Source organism: Aulonocara sp. 'chitande type north' Nkhata Bay, linkage group LG3, assembly GCF_057382095.1.
Source record: "Aulonocara sp. 'chitande type north' Nkhata Bay isolate Kocher_YH1m ecotype deep benthic linkage group LG3, A_spYH_male_GT1.1, whole genome shotgun sequence".
NCBI classification, from domain to species: Eukaryota; Metazoa; Chordata; class Actinopteri; order Cichliformes; family Cichlidae; genus Aulonocara; species Aulonocara sp. 'chitande type north' Nkhata Bay.
Window position 1 is genome coordinate 64798410 of NC_141346.1, and position 26229 is coordinate 64824638.

The following is a 26229-nucleotide window of genomic DNA, read 5'->3' on the forward strand; positions in this document are numbered from 1 at the left end:
ATGGAAAAACACAAACTTTGTCCAAAAACCTCTCATGTTTAGCTGTTTTCCACTTTTTCTTTGGTCATTTTAGCCTTTTTGGCCAGGGTGAAGGGAGTATCTGCCATCAAACAAGAAGACAGCCGCATGGTACAATGGTGTTCGCCAGTTCACCTTACATGCATTAATGTAATAACGTGGTTAGCCTACTCAACGTACATTACACACGAACAACATTAAGCTACTCATGCAGAGAAGAACACCTGCTGCTGTATCATCATCCTCATCATTTCTGCAACACTGGCAGGGCTAGGGGCCAGGACTCTCTTCTTCTTTAGAGAACCGGCTTCAGGTTGTTTTGTTGCTTTAATTAATTTATTATTAAAATCATGCACAAAAGGAATTTCTAATGTAAAAAAAGTGGTTACGTACAAACTCCAAAGAGCATGTACAAAGTCCAAAACACATTTCTAGCGTTAACTGAACTTCCAAAACAGAGCTATCGAGATCACTTAAATTACACAATTTAAAGCTGTGTTCTGTGGCTGTGATAAGATCCCCCGTGGGCAGTCCTTGGACTGTTTCACTGTGATGTTTTCTTTTGCAGTGGTTTTAGTTTAGCTTCTGTTTACAGTGAGGACAAATGATTATGGTTTTCTTCTTGTGTATGCTCTGTGGAGGATGCACTCAGAAAAATTCATCTGATTCTGACTCCCTGTTCATCTCTGTCCCTACAAACACACAAACGCAGTCAGGTCAGCCCAAACTTTATAGTCGATGCTCATTACCACAGTATTGTTAAGTAATGCTGCTGCTTCATTTGGGCTGCTAACAGGCTGCAGACATTAGCATGGTGGTAGCTGTGTTGTAAAAATTGTGCTGTTTTTCACATCTTGTGGACTTCTACCTTAATAAAACAGTCAGTTTGAGATTTACCTGGTTTAGTCTGAGTTTGCTGAACTGTAAAAGTAGCTAAAACAAAGCAGAGCCTGCGTTACCTTTGACCTGCTGTACTTACTGTAGCTGTTTTTGGATCAGCTGACTGCTTGTGTCTTTTGCCTCTCGTTTCCAGAAGTGCACAGTTACTTACTGCAAGTAATTCTTCAAATACAACCCCAGTAAATTAAATAAACATATCCGATGTTAGATTTTTATAAAAGCTTGAGAATGGAGTAGAAACTGGCACGCTAAAAAACAAATGCGGCGTTGGACAACACAGACAATGAGGCGGTTTCCAGGAGAGCGGGGACTCTAAGTTTGGTTTTTCTTTCCCTTCCCGCTTCCTTGTTCAGACGCACCATCACACATGACTAATTTATCAGAACAGGCAGCAGCAACACTCACGGTGCCTGTAATCTGTGAGAGATGAGACTGTATTGTCAGCACACTGGTTTTTTCCCCTTATCAGCTTTCTTCTTATTTCCTGTTTTATGGCAGTTTGGCTTTGTCTGCATGTATGACTGTGTGTGCTGCCTCATGCAAACAGGGTGGGCTGCAGGGGTCACGGTTTGCTACACAGCGTAGCTCCATCAAGACGAACAAAGCAAAGAAGGAGCAGTGCCAAGACCCCTGAAATCAAAGACCAGGTTCAGGACTGGGCTTTGTTCCAAGAGGCTGGGTGCGTTTTGCTGGTGCAGGGGGTCTGAGTGCTGAAAGAAGTGTCTGGAGCCTTTGTATGCAGCATGCCTCCTCATCCCGCCCCTTTGAAGTCTGCTTGCTTTTGTTCTTTACATAACTTGATTGAATTTTTTGAACAGCTAATTTGTATGCATTTTGTGAGCAAAAGGGTGGAGGGAGGAAGACAGAAATGCCCCCCACCCAGAATTCCAAAGCAACAGGAAGGCCAACATGATTGGCCACAGGGGAAATGACGGACACGAGCGAGCCAAAAGCATAGCATCCATGCACGTGTTTGAATTATGGCAGCTCTTTGCAAATTTGATGACAATGGCTGGGAGGTCGAGGATCCCTCTGCAAACAGAGGCCACGTACACTCTGGTGGTCTTCACTTTGTTGTCAGCTTCCCCGCTGGGAGAAACGGGAATGAGTTGAGGAGGAAAAACTATTCGTGAGGTGGAACCTGATTTTTTTGTGTGATTTCATTAATTTTGATTATCTTCACTTTGCAGTTATTTCTGTGTGGGTCAATGTGCATATTGTATGTTTGAGGTGAATAAATGCCATAACGTGACACGATCTCAATTCCAAGAAAAGCTGGAACGCTCTAAAATGTAAAACTTCATATTTCCATATTTTATGGACAGTAGAACAAACGTTTCAGCTGAGATCCCTGCATGTGTATTCTGTTCATCTGGATGTTGCATTTTCACTGAGTGACCACATCACTGCTTCAGCCTCAGCTGACTGCAGGTCGCATGATGACCAAAACTAAACTAACAGTGGGTCAAAAGCTCTGTTTCATGGTCAGCAGTAGAGATGGCCCTGTCCCAACTTTGAGATGCATCGGTTAATATTTTATTAGCTTAGTTATCCAGCTTAGAGTAATTAACCATTTAACCAAATTGATGATAGTAGCATTCATTGCATCGGTCCTATTAGCACTGCAGTCCTCAAGGAACTGTGTTATTGATGTTGGATATCTTTATCTTTATCTGCAAGGCTTCATCTCAACGGATTCACGTCACTGAGCCAAAGTCTGATGAGTCTATATGTGGCTGCTTGAACTTGGTTACTTACAAAGGGTTTGTAAACATGCAGATCGAGCTACTACTGTGTTCAGTGATAAATCCGCTGTGCTTGTTTGTAAACAATATGCCAAGGAAACTCAAAGAACACTTTTTTAAATGAATTAATATTTATTTTGTTTACAATTTACGATGAAATCAGTCAGTTGCACTTGCTTATGTGTAGAAGTGAAGGAAGTGTGTTTTCCCCAAGCAGCCTGCCTTCACAGCTGCAGGCAGTGATACGAGTGAGGAAGGGCAGATGTGTCATCATGTGCAGAGGTTTGTGTGGAGGTGAGGGTGGGGTTTGGTGGGTGGGCAGCTTTTCACTTCCTTGGCCTTATGCCAGTGTGACAGTCGATGTCTCTGTGTCTCTTCTGCGGGAGGTTATTTTGAAGGTCTCCCAGTTTTATTGGAGGAAGTGTTTGCCGGACCGCTGAAGCGTTCTCCCACCCCTCGGTTCCAGTCTTCCTTTGTACCCAGCTCCTCTCCCTCAGCTACATTTTCTCAAGCGAGAATGGCTTAAAGGAGTCTCAGTGGGGACTTTCCCTTTTAGTTTAAAAAAGCAACACAAAACCCTCGTGGCTCGTAATGAAGCCTTTATCGTGTCCACCAGAGATAATGCTGTTTAAATAAATGATTACAATAGCAGTAGCAATGGTAGCATGAAGGGGAGACTACAATGATCCTAGCACATGCTTCCACTATGCTGTGCAGATGAGCTCATTTAGAACATCAGCAGAAACATGGCACCTCCATCCCCGGGATGAAACATCCCGCTGTTTCCTGCAACACCCAAGATGATCGTCCAAGACGTCTTATCCACAAAGCAGTTGGAAAACCTGGTGAGGGGTGGGTGATGTTAATGTCCATCTAAGAGATCAGCTGTGGGTGGGGTGACCTGGAGTGGGCACTCCACCCTTTTCTTGCTGAGGACCATGGCCCAAGATTCTGTTATGGAATTAAATACAGAAGGTACCAATCCTCCAGCTGCAGGAACATGAAGACAGTCCAAAAAACCCAAAACTACTTTTGCTTGTTTAGCTTGTAGGAAACGAGGGAACTGATTTTACCAGCCTGGGTCTCCAGGCTCTGAGTGCATAACTACAGTTTAGCAGCTGCACTACTTAAGTTTGTTGTTGGAACAGGCAGGTTAGCTTTAAGGATGCAGAACAGTTACTGTAATCTAAACAGGCGCCTCTGCAGCTGTCAGCCATAACGAAACGCACTGTTTATAAAGCATCACATCAAAAACTGGTCAGATAATCACATTTTTATTAGTGTCATTGATGAGTTTATATTATTTTAAGGTGTAGTACAGAAGGGTGAAGCTGTCGGCCTGTACTAAGAGCCAATAGGGGGCAATCAGTCTATTTTAGCTTCCTGTACGGAGGGATGTCCTGTGACTGCTTTAACCAGGAAACAACATTTTACATGTTTTTAGGCAAACACATCGACTTTGGGGGTAACGATGGTCACAGAATCGTGGGGTAAGTCTGCTTGAACCAAAGGCAGGGCTTTGTATGCATCATTCACATTAACTTAATATAAGCAGTGAATAAAGATGAGATAAATCATTTAACTGTGGATTTCCCACTTCAGGGAGCTGTGCAGCAGTTTTAACATGCTACCACTAGGTGGAGCTAAAAGCTGATATTTTGAACTAATGATCAGAGGCTGCTGTAAGATGCACACAGCAAACATTTTGGGCCTGACACCACAATTTGTGCACAGTGTACACAGCTACTTCAGACGCACATACAAAAACCAGCTCATCCACATGTGTGCGATCTGCACATCATACAGAACATTTATGGTTCATTCAATCCTCAAAATACGAAATCATCCTCATCAGACTGTCACGTGTCCCTGTGGCAACTCCAAGAAAGGCCTCGTCTCACGCTGAGCTTTGATTTAACAGGTGAAACACATCCACACCTCAGAGTACCTGTTAACGGTTCCTCCTACAGGTTTTGGGTTGGTTGTGCAACTCCACGTGTTAGTGGATCTTTGTCTACAAACATCCTGAACCAACTGAACCCATGATCTGTGCTTAGGCAGGCGATCAGAAGCAAAAGCTTAGTGGGCAGGACCTCCTGAGAGGCAGCTCTCCTGTACCAAAGAGGAGTGCTCAGCACAGGCGAGCAGCCATTCATTCCCTGCTGTTTAAACAACATTAAACAGGTTTTTAAAGCAGCCGACATGAGTTCATCTGGTATTTAAAGCTGGTAAAATGAGTTCACTTTGTAGAGCCGAGTAACAGGACCACAGTAAGATTAAAAAACAATGTCGATCATTCTGAGAATAAAGTCAAAAATCTATTTAGAGAAAAACACTGAAATGTGACGATTACAGTCGTTTTAAGTGCCACGGCTGCACTGTGAGCTGGTGAAATGCTTCAGGATCAGGTTTAGTTGCAATAACTAATCTGCACATTTCCACTTTATTCTCAGAAGGACCTTTATGTTAATGTGCTCCCTACACTCCTATGTAGGAAGGACACTTTCAGCAGGAGACAAGGCCAAAGATTTTTGTAAAGCTCCAGTGGATTCAAAGTTCAGAGTTTGCATAAAGGTGGCTTTAATAAAGACACACTTACAAATAAAGTTTTTTTAAAGCTTTAACTCCAGAACAAACTGGAGAAACTTCTCAACTTTTAGTTTTCAGACGACGGCGCTCTCAACTCAGCACGCTCGCCATGATGTGTCACTTTGTATCCAGACCTCCTGCTGGATTCTTCTTCATATTTCACACGTCTTTGCAAACTGTGAGGTCGCACACAACAAAACAGAACAACAGAGATGCATCTGTGCGGACGCTGTTTGATCCCAGGGAAATGAATGACTCGGATATCTGATCGGAGACCGAAGCAGAGTAGTGTTACTGGTCAGACTTGTGCCTTATAGAGCTCTTCAAAGTCCTGTTTCACTTTTTTCCACCCAACACACACGCACACACACCTGCAAATTAAATTTAATAAATAAGACGTACAATGTTGTAAGGCAAAGTTGATCATGCACTTGTCACGATAAACAACAACATACATGGCAGCAGAATCACTCCCACCCACCAACCCTTCATATCAAGCTTTCAGATTGTTGCCTGCTGACATCCTGATCTCGTACATCTACCCCCGATTTCTGCAGCAGGGTGAACTCTTTGTTCGGGGGGGTCGAAGCAGCAGGCTGGACCCACTGTGAGGTTTAGACACGCCAACTACAGCTGGAACTGATACAGGACGAGTCAGAGGCTCGGATCCAGCACCCAACTGCTGTGTGCCTCAGGACGTCCCGAGATAGCTCTGCAGCTTCCTTACTGTACTTCTGTCCAAAGAGCAAAGGTCAAAGTCAAACGTAGTGTTTGTAATATGGAAGTGTCCGGTCTCTTCAATCAGGTTTACAATCTGCAAGACAGAAAGTGAGAGTGGTGGGCACAGGCTGGGTCAAAGTAAAGTCTGCAACTATTAACTATTGTTCTACATTACTACTTCATCATTATTATTTCATCTAAGGTCTAATATTTATTTTAAACAAGCAGATTTCTTTATGCAGTCATCTGCTGCAGGCACAGCACGCTCTCAGCTGGCCAATCAGAAGAGAGCTTCGACCTGCGCTAACGTGTTTCCTCAACTGGTCGATTTAAATCGTGTGAATAAAATCTGAGATCTGAAAATCACTGAATTCAGTTTTTACATCTGACACGGATCCCAAACTTTGTAGAAGTGGGTTTGCGTCTGATGGACGTATCGGACACTGCTGACATCAGCTCACCTGTTGCAGTATGTGACCTTCTCTTAGTGTCATTAGTCTTTTATGCAGCTCCACCAGCTCATCCAGGTAAACCTGAAAAGCACACAGCAAACACGGCTGTCATGATGTAGCAGCGGCTGATGGTAACAAACCCCAAGACATAACAACACTTTCTATATTTCAGAATATTTACTAGTCTACTCCACATCTAAAAACCAAAGACACTCGTTCTCACCTTATCACACTCCATGCTTTTGTCTTGCTTGCTCTGCTTGGTGGGACTTTTTACTTCCACTATCTGACAGACAGAAGAGCAAAGAGTCACCCAGGGTCACGCACACACCTGGCAACCCGTTCTCACTCCCAAAGCGTAACATTTTACGCTAGGTGACAAATCGTCACCATATTACGTTTTCGGCTACCCACCACGTTCCTAAATGACGACCTCGGAAAAAGAGGAAATATGAGAACCGTCTGGACTGAACCTACACATGTTCGCTCTTTTTCTTCAAATCGCTTAGAAACACGCTATTTAACATCATTAAAGTCCTGGTTAAGGTCAGGAATAAGGTTATGGTCAGGGCTAGGGATAAGGTTAGGTTTAGGGCTGAAATACAGGGCTGGAACGTCTACTACCGCGGGAGCGACATTGCACTGGATTCCAGCAATAACCCGCCGCGTACCATAAGAACGCCGAAGGTCTCCTTTCGCGTTCCTCAGGAACGCCGCGGGACGTGACAAAACGTCGACATGTTACGCCTCGGGAGTGAGAACGCTCTGCACCTGGATACTGTGGCTTTCAATCATGCTGATCTAAGACATAAGCCAGTATATTACTGATATGATTACCTGGTTATTAGTAGACTTTAATAAGGGCGGGGCCTCACTGCATGACAGCGGGGAATGGGAGGAGCTGTCACTTCTGCTGCCATCACTTAAACTAATCCTAAGTATGAAGTCACAAAAAACAAAGACATTAAAACTGTTGTCTCAGCTGTTAGCTAAAAACCGCTAACAATGAAAAATCCCCCATGAGCAGCATGTGAGAGAGTGGGGACGAAGGACGGTCTTTAACAGGAAGATGACTCTCGCAGAATCAGTGTCAGGGAGGGGCCTGCTAGATCAGGGGTGTCCAACTCCAGGCCTCGAAGGCCGGTGTCCTGCAGGTTTTAGATCTCACCCTGGGTCAACACACCTGAATCACATGATTAGTTCATTACCAGGCCTCTGAGAGCATCAAGACATCATGAGGAGGTCATTTATCCATTTGAATCAGCTGTGTTGGATCAAGGACACATCTAAAACCTGCAGGACACCGGCCCTCGAGGCCTGGAATTGCCCACCCCTGGCATAGATGATAGAAAACCGGTCAACTGTTGGAGACGGAGACGATCTGGTTAAGTTATGCTTTTTGGCCAAGGTTGACGGCACGCCTCCACCAACAGGATGGTGGAGAGAGTTGGAAAGAGCTTACATGAAATACTTGAAAAGTTAGTAAAAGGCACGTTGAAAGAACCTTTAGAAACTGTCCCAAGCAATTTTAACCAAGATTTAAATAGCGGCTCTTCATCATTTTACAGGTTTGTTGTTAAAGGCTGGCTCTACTGCACAAACATGTGAGATACAAAGTAGCCCTCATAATAGCAATATCCTGGTTAGAAGGAATTCATTACCAATGTCTGCACACAGCTCTATGAAACTAAACTAGTGTGCGGTTCAGCCATTCGAAAAGCTGCCCTCGGGCTACTAACCTGTGCTGGTGGTGTGCGAGGTGTGCTGCTCGATCCGTGTCTGAATCCACGTCGTCGTTGTCGTCCTCTGAATCGTCGTCGTCGTCCGAGTGCAGATCCTGCATCACTGACTGCAGCGGGCCAAGCACTGAGTGGAACATTTCAATAAAGCCTCAGTCATTGCAGTTTAAACCTCAGGAATACAAGCAGAAAGCTGCAGATTGTGACTAGAGCAGGGCGATATGGCCAAAAATATTTATCACGATATATATTTGAAAATTTGCGATAACGATATAACTGATGCGAGACAAAATACAACTCCACAACATTACTAGCGCAAAAAGACAACCTTCCATTTATTTTCACTTAAACAAGAAGCTGGTTTTTATGTACATTAAAGCTTTATAAAAATGGAACAGTGCAAATGCAAATTCCTTGCTGAAAGTTTAACCAAAAGGCATTTCCAGTAGAAATGGGCTGACATATCCTGAGCATAACCATGTATAATATCCACTGAAGTTAAAAAGAGGTGCTTTGCAACATTAAACTGCAGTGTGCAGTACGTATTTTTCGGACCATAAGGTGCATGGGATTATAAGGCACATTAAGCGAAACAAAGCAGTCAGATAAATCAAACTTTATTAAACTCATTCTTCTTGCTTCCTTCACTTCTGTACCATTGATTCATTAATGTTGAATTCTCTGGCAGCTGCTCTATTCCCATGTTGTTGCAGTATATTAATGACTAACCTCGTATTGTGGATGGATTATCTCAGCTGTTCTCCTGACTGAAGTTTGGTCCGTTTACAGCATCCTGCCATGCGATTGCATTTGTCTCTAACTATCAGGAACGTTAACTTTTATAAGTGGAAAAGTGTTAGTGTTCGTCCTCCAGCTTCACTGTTTATGTTATGCTAACATAGCTGTGTCGCTAGCAATCACGTAGCACATCATTATATAGCAGCTAGCCCAACTTCAGTAACCCTACAAACGTCACTGCTGTTTAGTTTCCTGTCTTCATTTATGTTGGAAGTGATAGCAGAGCTGTACGTTTGATTTTTTTCAGAAATCTCTGTCAGAACATGCAATATCATGCTTAGGTAACTAGCGAAACTAGCGAGCTAACTTCCGCTAGCTCCCTGCTAACTTCTAACTCCGTTAAATGTAATAAATTTTGTTTTCATGGATGCCTGGAAGTTAAACTTCATAGTTACACCTGGTAAAGCAGCAATGCTGATCGTTTTATTAAAGATGAAAGAATTTAGACAGTTTTTAACTCTCAGTGATGCTGCAGTGTTCGTTTGACCTGAAGCATACAGAGTTTAGGACCCAGATTACTCCCAGATTTAAGAGCATCTTAGTCCGACAAATACGACAATAACGACGGCCGCTTGCATGTTCTGCAAAAAAAATGTGCTTTGTCGTGTATCTGACGGACAAACACCAAACCAGTTCCACATCACTGAAGTTGCAACATTTTTACAAACCAATTCTGGTTCATCTGTTTCACTCAACAATCGGCCATGTGCGTATGAAAACAAAGGCACTGCGCATGCGCGTTTTACTCATATTCTATCGCGATATTTCATTTTCCTATCGTTGCCCAACATTATACCGGTATTACCGTGAACGGTATAATATGGCCCAGTCCTAATTGTGACGTTGGTACTGTAAAGCTCAGCAAATGTGGAGATCTGACTTTCAAAGGGAACATGCACACATCTCGAACTCTACATAGCTGACTTACAGCTCTGGTTTTCAATTGTTCTCATTGCTCAGGAAAACAACATGATTCTTTCATGTTCTTCAATCTCAAAATGATTTCGCAGCCTCGCTTACGACGTCTTCAACTTTCTGAACCGACTCAAAGTAAAAGTTTATAAACCAGGGCTGTGCCCGTTTGTTTACAGGCTCAAAGTGATACTTTAAGAAGATTTGTGGTAATAATGTTTCTGATCATTTACACAAAAATATATTTTCGGCAGCATTTCTAAGTTTGATTAAATGAAGGGCATCCCATGATTGCTTCCAATGAGCTACTGTCACTGATGACACAGCGCCGTTTGCGGCAGCGTGAAAGTGGCACGGCACTGCAACACAGAATAAGTCAAATGTAGTACAGAAACAGTCGTAGTTTGGCCTGGAAACTTTTGTTAAACAGTAACTAAAGTAACTTAACCTTGTGACTTTTTAGGAACCTGCACAATATTTTCACAATAAAACTGAAGACTCTCTTCTACCTGGGATGTTGGGTCATGAGTTGAGCTTTTTAACCTGCTGCTTTGGTCTTGCACCATGTACTATATCAGTAACTTTCATCCACTGTTTGCTCTTCCTGTCACATGACGTCCTTCAGCCACACTTGGTGGAGTCATTTGTTTACATTTGGGTCACACACAGCCTGACTGTAGCGCACAGTTTTTTCACCTGAAGGGCTGAAACAGGTTCTTGCATATGTTGCAGAGCACTGTGATTGTTGGAGGTTCCTGAAGTTGCTCCACTGCAGACTGACACATGTGGCTCTCACTCCCAGACATGCCCAGGCTTGTCTCTTAATTACATGCACTAGGGATCATAACCACCTGGTGTTGCTATAGCAATGATATCTCAGTACGACAGTTTTGTATCACGTAAGAATTTGTACCAGTATGATTGCAGACAATATGATATACACAGCTAGTTAATGCTTCCATTTTACAATAATAAAGCTTATGGTTTATATTAGAATATGTAGGAGGGATCACTCTCCTCAGCCTTCCCGGGAAAGTCTGTGCCAGCGGGCTGGGAATGAGAGTTCATCCACTGCAGGAGCACGATGTAGAGTGGCTACATAAGATGCAGGTTCAGGCATACCTGGCAAATTCAAGGTCTGGCTATACCAGCATGGTATAGTACCAAGACTCATTGGCAAGTCCTGCATGGGGCGTTAGGGACTCGGGCCCACCCACTTCCAACAATGGGCAATAGCTGAGCCCTGGCTGAGGAGAGGCATGGTCCGAGCTACTAGTAAGCTAACATAAACTAACCAACCCAGTGACATCACATGCTGATGTCGGTAAACGTGTTATATAAACTTAAACTTTAAGCACTTACTTCTTAAATCGAGCTGCACAGACAGCGTTACCTTTGAGAGCAGGGCTCAGTGGTGTAAATTAGCCTTCATACATGTAGCGTTTCATGTCCACTTTAATGATAACAGCTAATTATCTCAAATCGTGAGCATGTTAAATTCCCACCAAGCAGGTTAACGATTATGGTAACTGTGTAACACTTCAGTTTTCTTTACATTGGAGTTTTGCTGAGTGCTGTGCATTGTTGTGAATGTCAGCTACATGTGTCGTAGTGAGGAAAGAGGTTGTGTGTCTGCCTGTGTGCAGGGGTGCTGCGTGTCAGCTGGAGGCGGTGAAACAACACTGTTCAATATCGATCCTGCTGCTAAGGAGCGTTTAATCCAAACAGTGTAGCAACCTTATGACAACCATACCACAGTCTCTACAGGGCACACAATAAGTGTTAGGCTACCACTGTGTACTTGGTGTTACGCTTGCATGACAACAGACTGTTGGATCATTTTGCTTTCTTTGATTTCTACCAGTGAGTGTGATAAGTTTATGTCAGCTGGACCTAAAGTGATGTTAAAAACACTGTTTAAGCTTCACACTGCCAGACTGAATACTTCCACCTGTGTAACACAACAGTTGGACTCACTATAGTCTCGTCACATCCTGACATCACCCCAGCCCTGTCCTCTGTGCATCGTGGAAAGTGACGATGGGAAAACATTCAGACACTTTGTGCTCACGTTAGTTTTCCTCTCCCAGATTCTCCCAACAAGCAGCTGAAGATCTATTAGGATAATTGTTGTTATCACAGTTAATATTCCAGATTTATCTGATTACATCTCAACACCCCACCACCCACCCCCCTTTGTCCTGTGCTGTTGTTGATTTGTTGAAAAGAAAAGTCATTAACAAGTGAATTAAATTCTTCTACGGTGCTGCTGAGCACACGCATGTGTGCGAGGCGGCTGTTTGCTGGTTTGCTGAATGGCACTGAACACATGTGCCTGTACAGTTTAAATCAACCAGGACCATAATGAACCCTGACTCCAACAGACACTCAGGATCCACCTGCCCAGTAAGTCACCCGCTAACTGCAACTATCAGAGCCCTGACCTTCTGCAGAGACGAGTCACACTGAACACAGCAAGTGTCCCTGCTCTCAGATACAAAACCTGCCTTTAAAAGTTCAGAGTAATGAAATAAGCAGTTCTGATTCTAGAATTTGTAGTCTCACACACTTGTACACTTTTGTTGTTTTGGTTCACATCGGTTGATATTCTGCTGCAAACAAATAATGAGAACATTTTATAAACCTTTGAGTGTCCATCAGGATCCTGTAGAAACAGCTTCCATCTCAAATACTAAACATCATTATTTACATTCTGTTTATTTATTTTTTTAAAGTCCCTCTAGCACAGATTTCTTTAGCCGAATGTCTTTCTGTGTCTTCCATACAAACATTAAACATGCAAACACTCAACACAGCAACACTGAAAGCATTTGAGTGTAACTTTCATTCAAATCAAACTTTAGACACAATTACAATAATGGAAAAAAGACAATTTAAATAGTAATACACAACAACCACAGCAGAAATAAATAAAAGAAAACCAAACACAATCCAGACATGAATACACAAATATATTTAAATCTATATATTTATACATTTTAATATGATGTAAAAGAAAACAAATACGAAACCTATCAAACTACCAATATATAAAAAAACAAGACCAGAATCAGAGAGACTTTATTTATCCCCAAGGGCCAATTAACATACAAACAGAGCAGCATGACGTTGAAGATAAGCACAATAAAAGTGAGATAATAAATACACAGAATATACAGTTTTAAAATTACACAGTTTTAAAATTAAAGTGACTGAAGGTGAATAAATAACTGTAAGTGACTAAAAGTGAGTAAAGTGTTGGTAGTATAAGAGTGTAGTTTATGTTTCTGGTGTGGGAAATGTTCTTATCAGCTGGAGTTAAAAAGCAGAGCTGCTTTGGGGACAAAGGTGGCGCTCCTCCTCCTCTCAGTCCTGCAGGAAATGCAGCGGAGGCGTCGCCCAGAGGGGAGCCATTGAAATGCAGGGTGAAGAATGTGAGAGGGGTCGTTGATGATTTTGGCTGCCTGTCTAAGGGCCTGTTGATGAAAACCTGCCAGAGTTCTGACAGGCAGGCCAATGATTTTAGAGCACACTGATGCTGCAGTCTGTTCCTGTATGAAGGCTGAGGGAGTGGGACCAGCAGCTGATGGAGAAGGTCATGATGCTTTCCAGGAAGGCGTAGTAAAAGGTCATCATGATGGGTGTGCTGACTCCAAAGGAGTTGAGTTTCCTAAGGAGGTTTAGCCGTTGGTTTTATTTCACATTCACCGATTTTCTCTAAGCTTAAGTTCACACAGCAGAGAAATTTGTGTCTGACTCAGTGACTGCAAGGTGCTGCGCAGGTCCTGTGGCTGCAACCCAAAAGCATCCCTATCAGAATCAGAATCAGAAAGGGTTTTATTGCCAAATGTTGAGCAGGTTTACAACATGAGGAAATTGCTGCGGTGCTTAGTGCAATCATACTGTCATAAATGCTTAAATAGATATAAAAATAAAAATAAGAATAAGAATTAAAAGTGCTAAGTAGATAGATATATACATGATATATACATGAGTGCAGGTGGTGATCAGTGCAAACATGGAATGATGCAGTGACACAGCGTAGGGTCATGTGTTAGTGGTGGGAACAGTCATACGGTTATTGTTCATGTGTCCGACAGCAGAGGGGAAGAAACTGTTCTTATGGCGAGAGGTTCTGGTGCGAATGGACCGGAGCCTCCTGCCTGAGGGGAGCAGGTCAAACAGACTGTGTCCAGGGTGAGAAGGGTCAGCTGAGATCCGAGCTGCACGCCCCAGTGTCCTGGAGGTGTACAGGTCCTGCAGAGATGGGAGTCTGCAGCCAATCACCTTCTCAGCAGAGCGCACAACACGCTGCAGTCTCTGTTTGTCCCTGATAGTGGCTCCAGCGTACCACACGGTGATGGAGGAGGTGAGGATGGACTCGATGATTGCAGTGTAGAACTGCATCATCGTCCGTGTTGGCAGGTTGAATTTCTTCAGCTGCCTCAGGAAGTACATCCTCTGCTGGGCTTTCTTAATGACGGAGGTGATGGTGGGCTCCCACTTCAGGTCCTGGGTGATGGTGGTACCCAGGAATCGGAATGAGTCCACAGAGGTGATGGGGGTGTCAGTCAGGATGATGGGGGGGAGTCTATCAGATGTCCTGTGCTAATACGCCATGTTTGGTTTTGGCCTTTGGTCTTGTGTTTGTTTAGATGCAACTTTGCAAACCTAAGCTGTACTGCCATATCATTGTTAGAGAGGAGGAAAGCTTTCCAACAAGCAGCACTGCATGGTCTAGGATTCATCTGCTGGGACGGCCACTGCTGCACTGTGTTGAATCCTCCAGAGCAACAAATTAGCAAAACTTCTGTTTTTAAAAAGATGCTCACACTCGCTGATCCATTTATTAGTTACTGTGAAGTCCGACCAGAGCAGGACTCTGAGGACTGGACCTTCACACGTCTGTACTTTGTGCTTCTACCCAGCTTTACATTGATGTGCTAACTTTAGCTACCAAACACAGTGATGTAGAGATGTGACTCTACAGTGAGGTTAGAATATACAAACAGCTGGTGAGAGTCCTGTTTACAGACAGAACCACAGAGAAAAACATAACCTGGTGGAGTTCCTGTGTCGCTCTGTTAGCTCCTCAACACAGAGCAACATGAACGTTACGACGCACCTCGTACTGCTCTGATTTAACTGTGAGCTGAGGCACCAGAGCCAAAAGCTCAGCGATGGCTTGAACCACCTCTGGCTGTGAGTGACAGCTGAGCTCAGGCCAAACAGTTCTCCATGCTGAGATAATATCCACCACCTGAGAAAGAAAGATTTGTTTTAAGACCAGAACTTTGGAAAAGATTCAAAAGTTATGATCCAGAAAAATGATGATTCCTGAATTTAAAGAGACAAATGGAGACAGGCGAGGTACCTCTGCTCGACACAGCTCCTGTAGTCCCTGCAGAACGAGAGCAGCCGGGGTTACCAGGTCTGGTCTGTTGCACTGTTTTAAAGTGAGTGAAATGGCAGCCACCATGTCCCCTGCATGCTGGTAAGGCCTGGTTAACACACACATCAGCGTGAACAAAGTGGGAAATGTGTTTCTTCTAATTTTGTTACCATTTTTATTTAAGAAAAAAGCATTAAAAGTGCCAGGACACGTGTAAGTAAGTAAATGCCAAACACAGCTTCTTATCACTGCAAACTCTTATGGCTGCAAATGTTTTACAATAAAAGCAAACGTAAGCATTTGTTGTTGTTGTTGTTTTTGTTGTTGGTTTTTTTTTTTTTTTTTTTTGACAGACATGAGTGAGGGATAGGAAAGGGAGAAAGAAAGAGGAAGGAAAGGAAAAACAATGTTACATGTTACAATGTTAAACAATACAAAACAAAAAAAATAAAAATCTCCTGGATCACCTGTTGAGAGAAGAATAGAAAACAAGCAAAAAAAAAACAAAAAAAACAAAGCAACATACTAAACACAACACCATCGCATTAATCTAGCTTAGTGTAAACAGCAGTAAATACTAAATATTCAATGTTGTTGTGCAGCACGCAGGACAGATGTGCTTCGAAGTAGCAGCCAAGAAAGGTGTAATTTAAGTCCAAGAGCAGTGAACACCTGTGTGCATACCTGTGTGGATCAGCGTGCTTGTATTCCAAAGGTTTCTCCATGTAACGATCTGCTAGGGAGTGTGGGGGGGCCACAGCCCCGTCCTCCAGGGTATGAAGCAGGTATGGAGGAGATCAAAACTCCAGACATCCAGAGGCCCCCAGAACACAAGAGACCATGGAAGACCAACAGAGGGGCAGCCGCGCCACAGAAGCCAGGGGGAGTTGCAGTGACGCGCCCGTGAGCTCCGCCGGCAGCCAGCTGTGCCTGAGTGACCGAGCCCCAGGCCGAGAGGCCGGGGGCACCCCACCTCCGAAGTGGCCCGAGCGAGCCCCAGGTTCCAGGCCCCGATAAGCGGCCGCCAAGGAGTGAGCCAGTGTGTACCTGGACGCCCACCCCCAGACACAAAGAACCACCAACGCACCGATACCTGAGGGAGTCCGCCACTGGCAGGGGAAGAAAAACGTAAGCATTTGTGAAAACAACGAAACAGCTCAATGATTTGCTAAATTTGTACTGTAGCATATATCCAGAGGGTTTCCCAGGTTTTCACTAATGCTGCTAAAAAAGCTGCATGTACATGTTAGCAGGCGTAACAGGCCCCGGGAGGATGAACAGTGTGCACCAGCTGGTTAGAACAAAGGAAATAATCAAATAAAATCATCGTTTTATTTCATCAACACACATAAAGGCCATAAAGGCCTGGATGCAGTTTGTGGAGTTTATATGATGAATATAGTTTGGATTAAAGTTAAAACTATAAAGTTATGGCTCACTTGCTTAGAGTTGTATTATATGGGAAGCAGTGCTTACAGACTGACATAGTTGGATTTCTTTTGCTTCAAATGTATGCTTTTATTTTGATAGTCTGGCAGAGACAGGAAGTTAGCTGCCTCTCAGTCTCTCTGTTTGAACTGAACTTTGTAAGACTTTGATCCTTCTGGATTCAGGCACGTGTAGCTGCTCTGGACATTTGTACGGAAATATTTAAAACTGGACTCCTGCTGATTTTTGGAGAAACAGGGACTCAGTGGAGCGTTGAGCTGAGGCTTCATTCACTGCAAAGCTACAAAGTGCATTCATTTATCTTAACAAGCAAAGTTGATGTGATGTGACTGAAAAAACAAATATTTCTATGTTTCTGAACTTTCATCAGCTTGCTGAGCAGAAACATCTATGAAGAGTCCAGTCAGTGATTATTACTCATTAGAAGGGAAGATGAAGAATCCTGGTGTTGGAAGCTCACACTGTCTGCACTGTGCATGCAAAGTCCACTGAATGAATGAACCAGTGAATGTAGGAAGTGCCCACTGTTTCTGTAAGTATGGGAGGACCCACCTCTCTCTGCAGATGTCCCTGACACAGGCGGCCCTGGCCAGGATCTGCTCCCACTGGGCGTCCCTCCCCAGCACCACCCTGCTGTCCTGCTGGCTCATTAGACGCTGCAGCTCTGGGTAGACCCGGTCCTTACAGACATGACCAAAGCAGCACACAATCAAAGACAAACAGAAGCTTTGAACACATGAATATGACATTTATAGTGATGCGTTATTATTGCAAACCTGTTTTTTCCACAGAGCGGTCATGAGGCGCAGTCCCACTGCTCTCAGCTTGGGGGAGCCGGCCAGCATGTGCAGACTGTGCAGCACGATCGGGAAGCAAAGCTGGAATATTACAGCACATACGATCAGAGCCAAGTTTACAAGAGAAACACACGGTTACAGCTGAAGAAGGCAGATGTTAGACGATGACTGCTGGTTTGGAGAGTCCAGCTCACTGACAGAGTGCTTTATACTACAGAGCACTGCATCTATCCCACACAGAGGCTGCTGTGGTGGAGTCCAATCCCAGCTCCTACAAACTGGGTACAAGAAACACTGTGTTCACACAGAGAAAACTGTGTGGAAGACGTGGGAATTTCTCTTTGTTCCTTTGTCAAAGTGCTAAACATCGAGAGGGGAACATTTCAGTTATGTGCACAAACTGATTTACCAACATTTGCCACACACAGTGCCCTGCTAATGGTGCTAATATTTAGCACAGTTTGTTTAATGCAGTGTTTGATTTGTTGCTCTTGATATTGTGCCATTCATTTGTGCACAGAGATGGCATCACAGAGATTTGATGGACATCAGTCTGATCTCTGCTTTTACACTGATAAACCTCAAAAACACATCTTTGTTTATTAGGTTCATTTCAGGACCACAGACAGCGCAGGACGATCAGCTGTGCTTTATGGATCTACATAAACTCAGCTGCATTTGATGTGACAGACATGAGCTGTAGATCACAGATACACACACCCCATCAGCACAGATGTGTTAGTGGTGCTGTTAACACCAGCTGGAGACATTTGCAGTTTGTTTTATCCCTCAGGTGTTGTCTAAATACAAGAATGTATGTGTAGGTAAAATACAGTGGGTTGCAAAAGTATTCGGCCCCCTTGAACTTGCACACATTTTGTCACATTACAGCCACAAACATGAATCAGTTTCATTGGACTTCCAGGTGAAAGACCAACACAAAGTGGTGCACACGTGAGAAGTGGAACGAAAATCATACATGATTCCAAACATTTTTTGCAAATCAATAACTGCAAAGTGGGGTGTGCGTAATTATTCACCCCCCTGAGTCAATACTTTGTAGAACCACCTTTTGCTGCAGTTCCAGCTGCCAGTCTTTTAGGGTCTGTCTCTACCAGCTTTGCACATCTACAGACTGAAATCTTTGCCCATTCTTCTTTGAAACAGCTGCAGCTCAGTCAGATTAGATGGACAGCATTTGTGAACAGCAGTTTTCAGATCTTGCCATGGATATGTTTTGTTTTGTTTTAAACCACTCCATTGTTGCCCTGGCTTTATGTTCAGGGTTGTTGTCATGCTGGAAGGTGAACCTCCGCCCCAGTCTCAAGTCTTTTGCAGACTCCAAGAGGTTTTCTTCCAAGATTGCCCTGTATTTGGCTCCATCCATCTTCCCATCAACTCTGACCAGCTTCCCTGTCCCTGCTGAAGAGAAGCACCCCCAGAGCATGATGCTGCCACCACCATATCTGACAGTGGGGTGTGTTCAGAGTGATGTGCAGTGTTAGTTTTCCACACAGAGCATTTTGCATTTTGGTCTCATCTGACCAGAGCACCTTCTTCCACATGTTTGCTGTGTCCCCCACATGGCTTGTGGCAAACTGCAAACGGGACTTCTTATGGTTTTCTGTTAACAATGGCTTTCTTCTTGCCACTCTTCCATAAAGGCCAACTTTGTGCAGTTGTGATGGCATGCCACACATGGTAAGCGCCACACCTCACCACCCGTTGATTCACTTTAGTTTAATTTACAGTCACTACTTTAAAATATTCTTATTGTTCAATATTGTTTCTTTATTAAATGTATTTATTTTTCCATCACACCTTCCAATGTTTATATGGCGTGCACTAGTGATGGCCCGCTTGAAGCTGACGCTCCGGAGCGTGTGTCGAAAAAAACAACACACTGGTTCAGAAGCACTGTGTCGAGGCTTGCTTCGTTTGGCAAAAGTCACGTGACCAGTGACGTCCGAAGCTTCATTACGCACGTAACTGCTTCGGTACCTGATTCAAACGGATATAAGGAAGTGAATCATCCACGGGATTCGTGGAGTGTGTTGATGGTGACAGATAGCGACGAGGTGATCATTCCACTGACAGATATGGAGCCAGCGAGGAAGAGAGGACGTTATGGCGTGTGGAAATATTTTGAGTTGATTTTGCTCAATTCATTTTATCTGCCGAAGTGAAAAACTTGAAATGTCCAAAATCATGTTTTCATAATGTAAATATCATTACAGCATATGACTTTAGGAACACTTCCATGTGAATTAAAGCTAATGAAGACTACAAAAATGTATTTGGCACTATACGTACATTACATTGCTACAGTTTAGAAAATCATTTTGTTTATTGTTTTTAGGTGATAGTCTGCAGGACCCAGGAATACCTGCATATCTACCAGCTTGCAGTGTGGTTCCTGCACTCCACAGCCTCTTCTGTTCCATGCAAGTGGATTTTCTCCAGGGCAGGAGAAACTATTTCTAAGAAAAGAAACAGACTCAGCCAGCGCACAGTAACACTAATCCTCTTTTTAAATGTAAATAACAAAAGGGCTACCTTACATAGATCATGTTTTTACTTTGCAAGTTCTTGATTAGGGGTGGGTTTTGATTATCGCTTTTCTGATTACAATCCATGCTAAATTGAATAAAGTGATATTGATTCATTACAATCCTGTGTCGATTTGTAAATTAACGTTATTATGCCTGAAACGCCAGCATCTCAGGTTAAACCTCACAACATGTCGTCAAACACCATGCAGCTAAAACAGTAACTGCGAGCAGGTTTACGGATTCTGCATACAAACGTAAACACAGAGCGCGGACCCGACGCGTCAGAATCAGATTTTGGTGTGTCGTCGGGTCCGCGCTGTGTTTGCCTCTTTTTTTTTTCGCTGGCTTCTGCAGCTGCAGGTTTCATAACTCTCTGTTTACATCTCTAATTAAGTCTCACATGTGTCAGCTTTCTTTTAATAGATACGAAATTATGGATATATACTGTTAAATGATCAGAATTGTAATATTTCTGACTGAGGCAAAACTTTCCAGATTCCAATCAAATTGAATCGGATCCTGTATCGAATCAAAAGGATTCTACAAATCAGTGACGATGCAGCCGTACTCAGCCCCCTAAGCATTTTCCCTTTCCAGTTCACAATCAATCCCACCCCTAGGTCAAAAATATGTATAGGAATTGGCCTAATCTAATATTTTGTATGAACCTGTCCAGCTGTCCAGTGATTAAACGACAAGTAGATGGAGGCAGGACTTCACAGCAGGGGCATACTCCATAATGTGCTGTGCATTATCATATGTATATTATATATATTGCTCACTTATTGTATTTACCAACATCAAGGAGTTATGAGCAAAGAAAGGCCACACCATAGTGCATGTTTAAATAGGGAAAGTTTATTGATCAAAATGTATTACGCAGATACGCATTACATTTTTTTCAGCCCCCCAATAGAGAAAACAAAACCAATTACATGTTCAAAGCAACGGAACGGTGGCCCAATATCAGAGAGAACTCCACTCTTGAGTGAGCAGTGATAATTGAGCAGTCCGTTTTATTTTGCAGATTCAAGCTGCTCTTCAAAATTTTCACCACCAGATGTCACCGGAGAGGACTGTGTTGAAAAGCTTCGAGTAATGAACCGTTTTTCAATACAAGCTTCAGTGCTTCGGAAAGCTTCATTTGGCCATCACTAGTTTTCTGAGTTACCTTAGTTGCAGCTGTTCCAGTCCCTTGATTAAGGAGCCAAGAGGTGGAAAAGGGGCGGAGCGAGGTTTAAAGGAAGGCTACAAATTGGTTCACGCCATAACTCAGGACCATGGGGGGGAATTGGAGTTCATTATGTTTGGTTTAGTTAGGTTTTGTGTGTTTTACCCCTTTTACTGTTTTTGTGGGCTGATCAGCCACTATTTAAGTTTCCCCTTTGTCTCATTAAGTTAGGTCAGTTTGTTTGAGTTATCAGTTGTGTTGTCAACTTTGAGTAGAGTTTTCTTAGTTTGACCTCTTTTATGGGCCCAAGATTTTGATTCTTTTTGCATGAGTTAACCAATTATGTTTTTTGGGTTAAATAAAAAATCATTTTTTGGACTTTAACCTGTGCCTAAGTTTCCTTCACTGCTCGGTCCATCACAACACTCACCTGCCTCAGCTCCACCTTCCTCCTCAGTTCACCACTTGTGTCAAGCCAGCCTCCAATTCGAGACTTGCAGTCAAGCCAGCCTCCAGTTTGTTTTACGTTCCCTGTGTATTCAAAGTATTACGGGAATGGATGTGGAAACCGGATTTCAAAATAAAAGCCAACTTCGAGTGAATTAACTATATGTTAAGAACATAATAACATATAATTTAGGCTTTTTTTTTACAAACTCTAATGTTACATCTATATGACACAGCCTTGTACCCTAATTGTGTCCTGTCACTATCAAGGCCATCTTATTTTGGATTTCAAAGTAAAAGCCCTGTGAATCTTCATTTTTGAACTACTCTTTCAATGACTTAACAATGCTCTTAAAAGCAAAAGTCGTATTTCCAAATACTATTTGAACTTTACATCAACACTTTCCAACCACAGTCATTTTCACAGTAATACCATATCAATATCAAGTCAGTCTGATTTTGCCTTTCATAATAATGTCCCTTTGAAATTGCTGATATTTGACTTAATCTTCTAACGATTCAAAATGGTCTAAAATGAAAAATTCTAGTTTCCACAGGGTAAGTGCACTTTAGATCAACAGTATACAGCCCCACAGTGATACCATATCAATATCAAGTCATTCTGATTATGCCTTCCAAAATAAAAGCCTTTTTAAATTGTCCATAATTGACCTAACTTTCAGTGATTTCAAAATGCTCTGAAATGGAACATTCCTGTTTCCACAGGGTAATTCCACTCCAGATCAACAGTATACAACCCCACAGTGATACCATATCAATATCAAGTCATTCTGATTATGCCTTCCAAAATAAAAGCCTTTTTAAATTGTCCATAATTGACCTAACTTTCAGTGATTTCAAAATGCTCTAAAATGGAACATTCCTGTTTCCACAGGGTAATTCCACTCCAGATCAACAGTATACAACCCCACAGTGATACCATATCAATATCAAGTCATTCTGATTATGCCTTCCAAAATAAAAGCCTTTTCAAATTGTCCATATACGACCTACTCTTCTAACGATTTCAAAACCCTCTAAAAAGGAAGATTTCAGTTTCCACAGGGTAATTCCACGTTAGATCAACAGTATACAACCTCACGATGTTACCATGTCAATTTCAAGTCATTCTGATTTTGCCTTCCAAAATAAAAGCCTTTTCAAATTGCCCGTAGACGACCTACTCTTTTAACGATTTCAAAATGCTCATAAATTGAAAGATGCTGTTTCCACAGGATAATTCCACTTTAGATCAACAGTATCCAACCCGACAGTAAAACCATGTCAATTTCATGTTGGTCTGATTTTGCCTTCGAATTTGTCCATATGTGATATACTCTTTCAATTATTTCAGAATGTTTTAAAAATGAAAATTGCTTGTTCCACGGGATAATTTCACTCAAGATCGACAGTGCACACTATCACGGTGATATCAAGTCAATTTGCCTTTCAAAGTAATGGTCCATTGAAATTGTCCATGTATGACCCACTCTTTCACTGACTTCAGAATCCCATTAAAAGCAAAGTTGCTGTTTCCACAAGATCATTTCACTCTACATTGACAGTATGCAACCCCACAGTTTTATCACGTCAGTACCAGAATTATAATTGTTCATTTGGTACTTTTAATAATTACACGCAGATGCTGTTTACAGGACAATTACTGTTTCCACTAAGTAACTGGAGTTCATGCAAACCATACACAACCTCTACAGTGGTAACATCTCAATCTCAAATCAATCTCGTTTTGCATTTCAGAGTAAAAGCCTTTTGACTTTGTTTATAGGAGCTTCTCTTTCCACAACTTCAGAATGGCATTAAATGGACAGTTACAGCTTCTATGAATTAATACCAGTTTGTGCCAACACATATCATTGCATATATTGCAAAGTTGTGTTTTCTGTCGAACCAACTCTGTTTTCTCTATATTCAAATTTTAGCTTTGTGATCATATGCACTAGAGCTCCTATAAACTGCGGGTGGGTTGCCTGTTATCGGACCCGGAGCAACATCCCCCAAAAACCCGAAGAATTGAGTCCTGGCTCCTAGCCCTGCCAGCGTAGCAGAAATAATGACTGATGATGATGCAGCAGCCGTTCGTCTCTGTGCGAGTAGCTTAATGTTGTTCGTGTGTAATTTACGTTTAGTAGGCTAACCACGTTATATGCCGAATAGTGTGGATGCCGAAAGGGCATCCTGTTTCTTTTTCTTCTTTATTTTTGTGTGGATGCCTGAATAGGCATCCACACTATTGAGTTCCTGTTTCTCTTTATTCTTTATTCCACTATATTATTCCAGTTGCTTCCGTACACTTTTTGACACTCAACTACTCCCTCAGTTTTCAGCCGATTTTCTCCGTTCAAACTCTAAACTGTTCTGCTCTTTCTGCTAATGCCGGCTATGAATCCACAACAATGATAGTGACATTTCCTGAAAGCCAGCAAAATTACCTACGTTTTGATGTATAATTTGTGGAAGTTGAGTGAAATTTGAGCAAGTAGCAAGAAGTTGTTCGGACATGAAGAGAAGACTGCGAAACCTTCAGTGGCACACTGGAAGCCAAGTGCATAGCAACCATAACAACGCATGTATTTTGTGAAAAATCACAATTTTGCAACTCAAAACTTTAAGAGGCATAAAAGTAAAATGGTAAAAGATTTGAAAAAGCTGATTTATACCTGAATAGCCCAATAATTTGAGAACAGTTTAAAGTTTGAATGGTTGTTCTACGTGAAAATATGAGGAAGTAGTTAAGTTTCAAAAACAAGAAAATTTTAGCAGAATTGCAGCTGATCGGATCGGCAAAGCGTGTTTCTGGAATATTATGTTTTTGTTGCTGCAAGTGCTTTTTATGCAGTTTTTGCAAAGCTATATGTGGAAGGAAACTGTGACCTAGGACAAGCTGATGGCATAAGATGTAAGTACAACTCCTCCGGTTTCATATGCAAAAAAAATTATTGCGCTAGCTTACGTGGTTGCAGAGCTACCGGGATTTAAAAATAGTTACGCAAAACAGAGCGTGCCCGCTCCAACCGGTTTTAAAGGGTTAATGCAGAGTTTCTGTGGGTTACTGCAGTTCCCCTGCTAACCAGATTCATGGCCCAGCTGGACAAGCACTCCCCACAGTTACTTAAAATAATCAGAAAGAAAGGAGGGACAACCAAAGCAAAAACTGCCATGATCCTAGAGTTTCTTGATCAGGTAGGGTGTATATAATTAACTATTAAGTTAGCATTTTAACCCCTGTATCTAATGAGAATTTGTATCCTGTTACAGTTTTATTTTGGTAACGTCAGTGATTATGGCTGTGACCTTTTAAAATGTTGAAAGGAAGTGTGGGCTTTATACATACATATATACGTATAAACTTTTATTTAGGGACAAGAAAGCATATGCCGTTTTTCCACCGACAGAACACGGTGTGGCTCAGTTCACTTTAGCCCCCTGCGGACGCTTTTCCACCGCCTTGACACCTGATTGGCCCGGGTGTGTGTGGTGCCCACATGATGTGATATAGAAGCGCTCCCACAAAAGGCTTTAAAAAAAACTCCCAGCAACCATACTCCATTGACTTTGGACCATGGCGACTTCCTCCACAAGAACCAAAATGAACCACAGACAGAGCAAAGTACATAAACACACATATATCGCGATTGTTGTTGTTCTTCGGGCTGTGACGTTGCGGACAAAGACTTTTGCGCACGACTTTTCAAAGCCAGATGGGTTCGCCCCTGTTCCCAGTTGCGTCCGCTTTATGTTTCCACCACTACAAGCGAGTTCATCCGCGCTAAACTGAACTGCTCTCAAGCGCACCGTGCCGATTTGTCGGTGGAAAAGGGGCATTAGTCACCTCATGAGGATAGAGAGGTGAAAAAAAATTCCTCTCACACATACTCTCCATATTGCATAGTAACAATTTTAACTGTTCCTGCAGGATGCTGATGCTGACATTAGGAGGGAGTGTATACTTAAATCTCTCATTATCTACCTTGGAGAACGTGTTGAGGACTTGATAAAAGAATACATGGTATGTCCATATCTGTTCTGTCTCTACATGAGATGCAGTCTCTTGATGTAAATTTGACAACTCTGCTATTAAATGCAGTGATTAATGTAGGACAGCAACGATTAATCAACTCATCAAGTTAATATCTTAGGGTTCTGTATTGTTTTCTTTTTTTTTTCTTGGGCTTTGTGGAACATTTATGAAAATATTCCACCATTGATTTAATTTAATGATTATGCAATTCACAATCTGATTAGTCAAATAATTGTTCTAATAGTCTGTGACCAAACAACTATCAAAATAGTAGTTTATTATGGTCAAAGTTTTATCAGGTGTGCCAGACTTCAGTTCTTCACTTGTACATTTTGTTCCATATTTTACCTCAAGATATCCCAGAAAGATGAAGCTGAGGAAGAGCTGCAGAGTACCACCATGGCACTCTTCGTCTCAAGCCTCCTACATCAGCCTCGAGACATCAGGATGATCATTGATGGTGTGGAAGTCCTGAATGAGTTGCCTTCTGTGGTAGCTGGAGTGGCAAT

The 26229-nt window shown here is 42.5% G+C and overlaps 3 protein-coding genes and 1 long non-coding RNA gene across 4 annotated transcripts in view; 1 reads left to right on the forward strand and 3 right to left on the reverse strand.

The window, feature by feature from the left end:
- The window catches only part of LOC147336581 (uncharacterized), a 97766-nt gene extending 82638 nt beyond the window's left edge, over positions 1-15128 (reverse strand). The window contains exon 1 of the mRNA XM_086285489.1: positions 14999-15128. The gene's annotated coding sequence lies outside the window, so the exon portion shown is untranslated. The remainder of the gene's footprint in view (positions 1-14998) is intronic.
- Positions 1-26229, forward strand: part of LOC147336563 (uncharacterized) — a 420745-nt gene that overhangs the window by 371110 nt on the left and 23406 nt on the right. The window lies entirely within an intron of this gene.
- Positions 5621-8267, reverse strand: LOC147336588 (protein AF-9-like). The gene is made up of 5 exons (XM_086287680.1): positions 8164-8267; positions 7262-7358; positions 6648-6710; positions 6434-6505; positions 5621-6066 (listed from the first exon to the last, which is right to left on the reverse strand). The coding sequence occupies exons 1-5, from the start codon at positions 8265-8267 to the stop codon at positions 5944-5946; spliced, it is 459 nt and encodes a 152-aa protein (XP_086143806.1). The 3' UTR covers positions 5621-5943.
- Positions 14891-17589, reverse strand: LOC147336589 (focadhesin-like). Its single transcript, XM_086285485.1, has 4 exons — positions 17491-17589; positions 17267-17394; positions 15248-15374; positions 14891-15133 (listed from the first exon to the last, which is right to left on the reverse strand). The coding sequence occupies exons 1-4, from the start codon at positions 17557-17559 to the stop codon at positions 14966-14968; spliced, it is 492 nt and encodes a 163-aa protein (XP_086141611.1). The 5' UTR covers positions 17560-17589; the 3' UTR covers positions 14891-14965.

Coding starts and splice junctions, on each gene's coding strand:
- LOC147336588 (XM_086287680.1), bottom strand. CDS start 8,267: ATGCAGGATCTGCACTCGGACGACGACGACGATTCAGAGGACGACAAC. Junction 7,359..8,163: donor CTCGCACACCACCAGCACAG/GTTAGTAGCCCG, acceptor CTTCATACTTAG/GATTAGTTTAAGTGATGGCA. Junction 6,506..6,647: donor AAAGCATGGAGTGTGATAAG/GTGAGAACGAGT, acceptor TGTGCTTTTCAG/GTTTACCTGGATGAGCTGGT.
- LOC147336589 (XM_086285485.1), bottom strand. CDS start 17,559: ATGCTGGCCGGCTCCCCCAAGCTGAGAGCAGTGGGACTGCGCCTCATG. Junction 17,395..17,490: donor CCGCTCTGTGGAAAAAACAG/GTTTGCAATAAT, acceptor CATGTCTGTAAG/GACCGGGTCTACCCAGAGCT. Junction 15,134..15,247: donor AGGAGCTGTGTCGAGCAGAG/GTACCTCGCCTG, acceptor TTTCTTTCTCAG/GTGGTGGATATTATCTCAGC.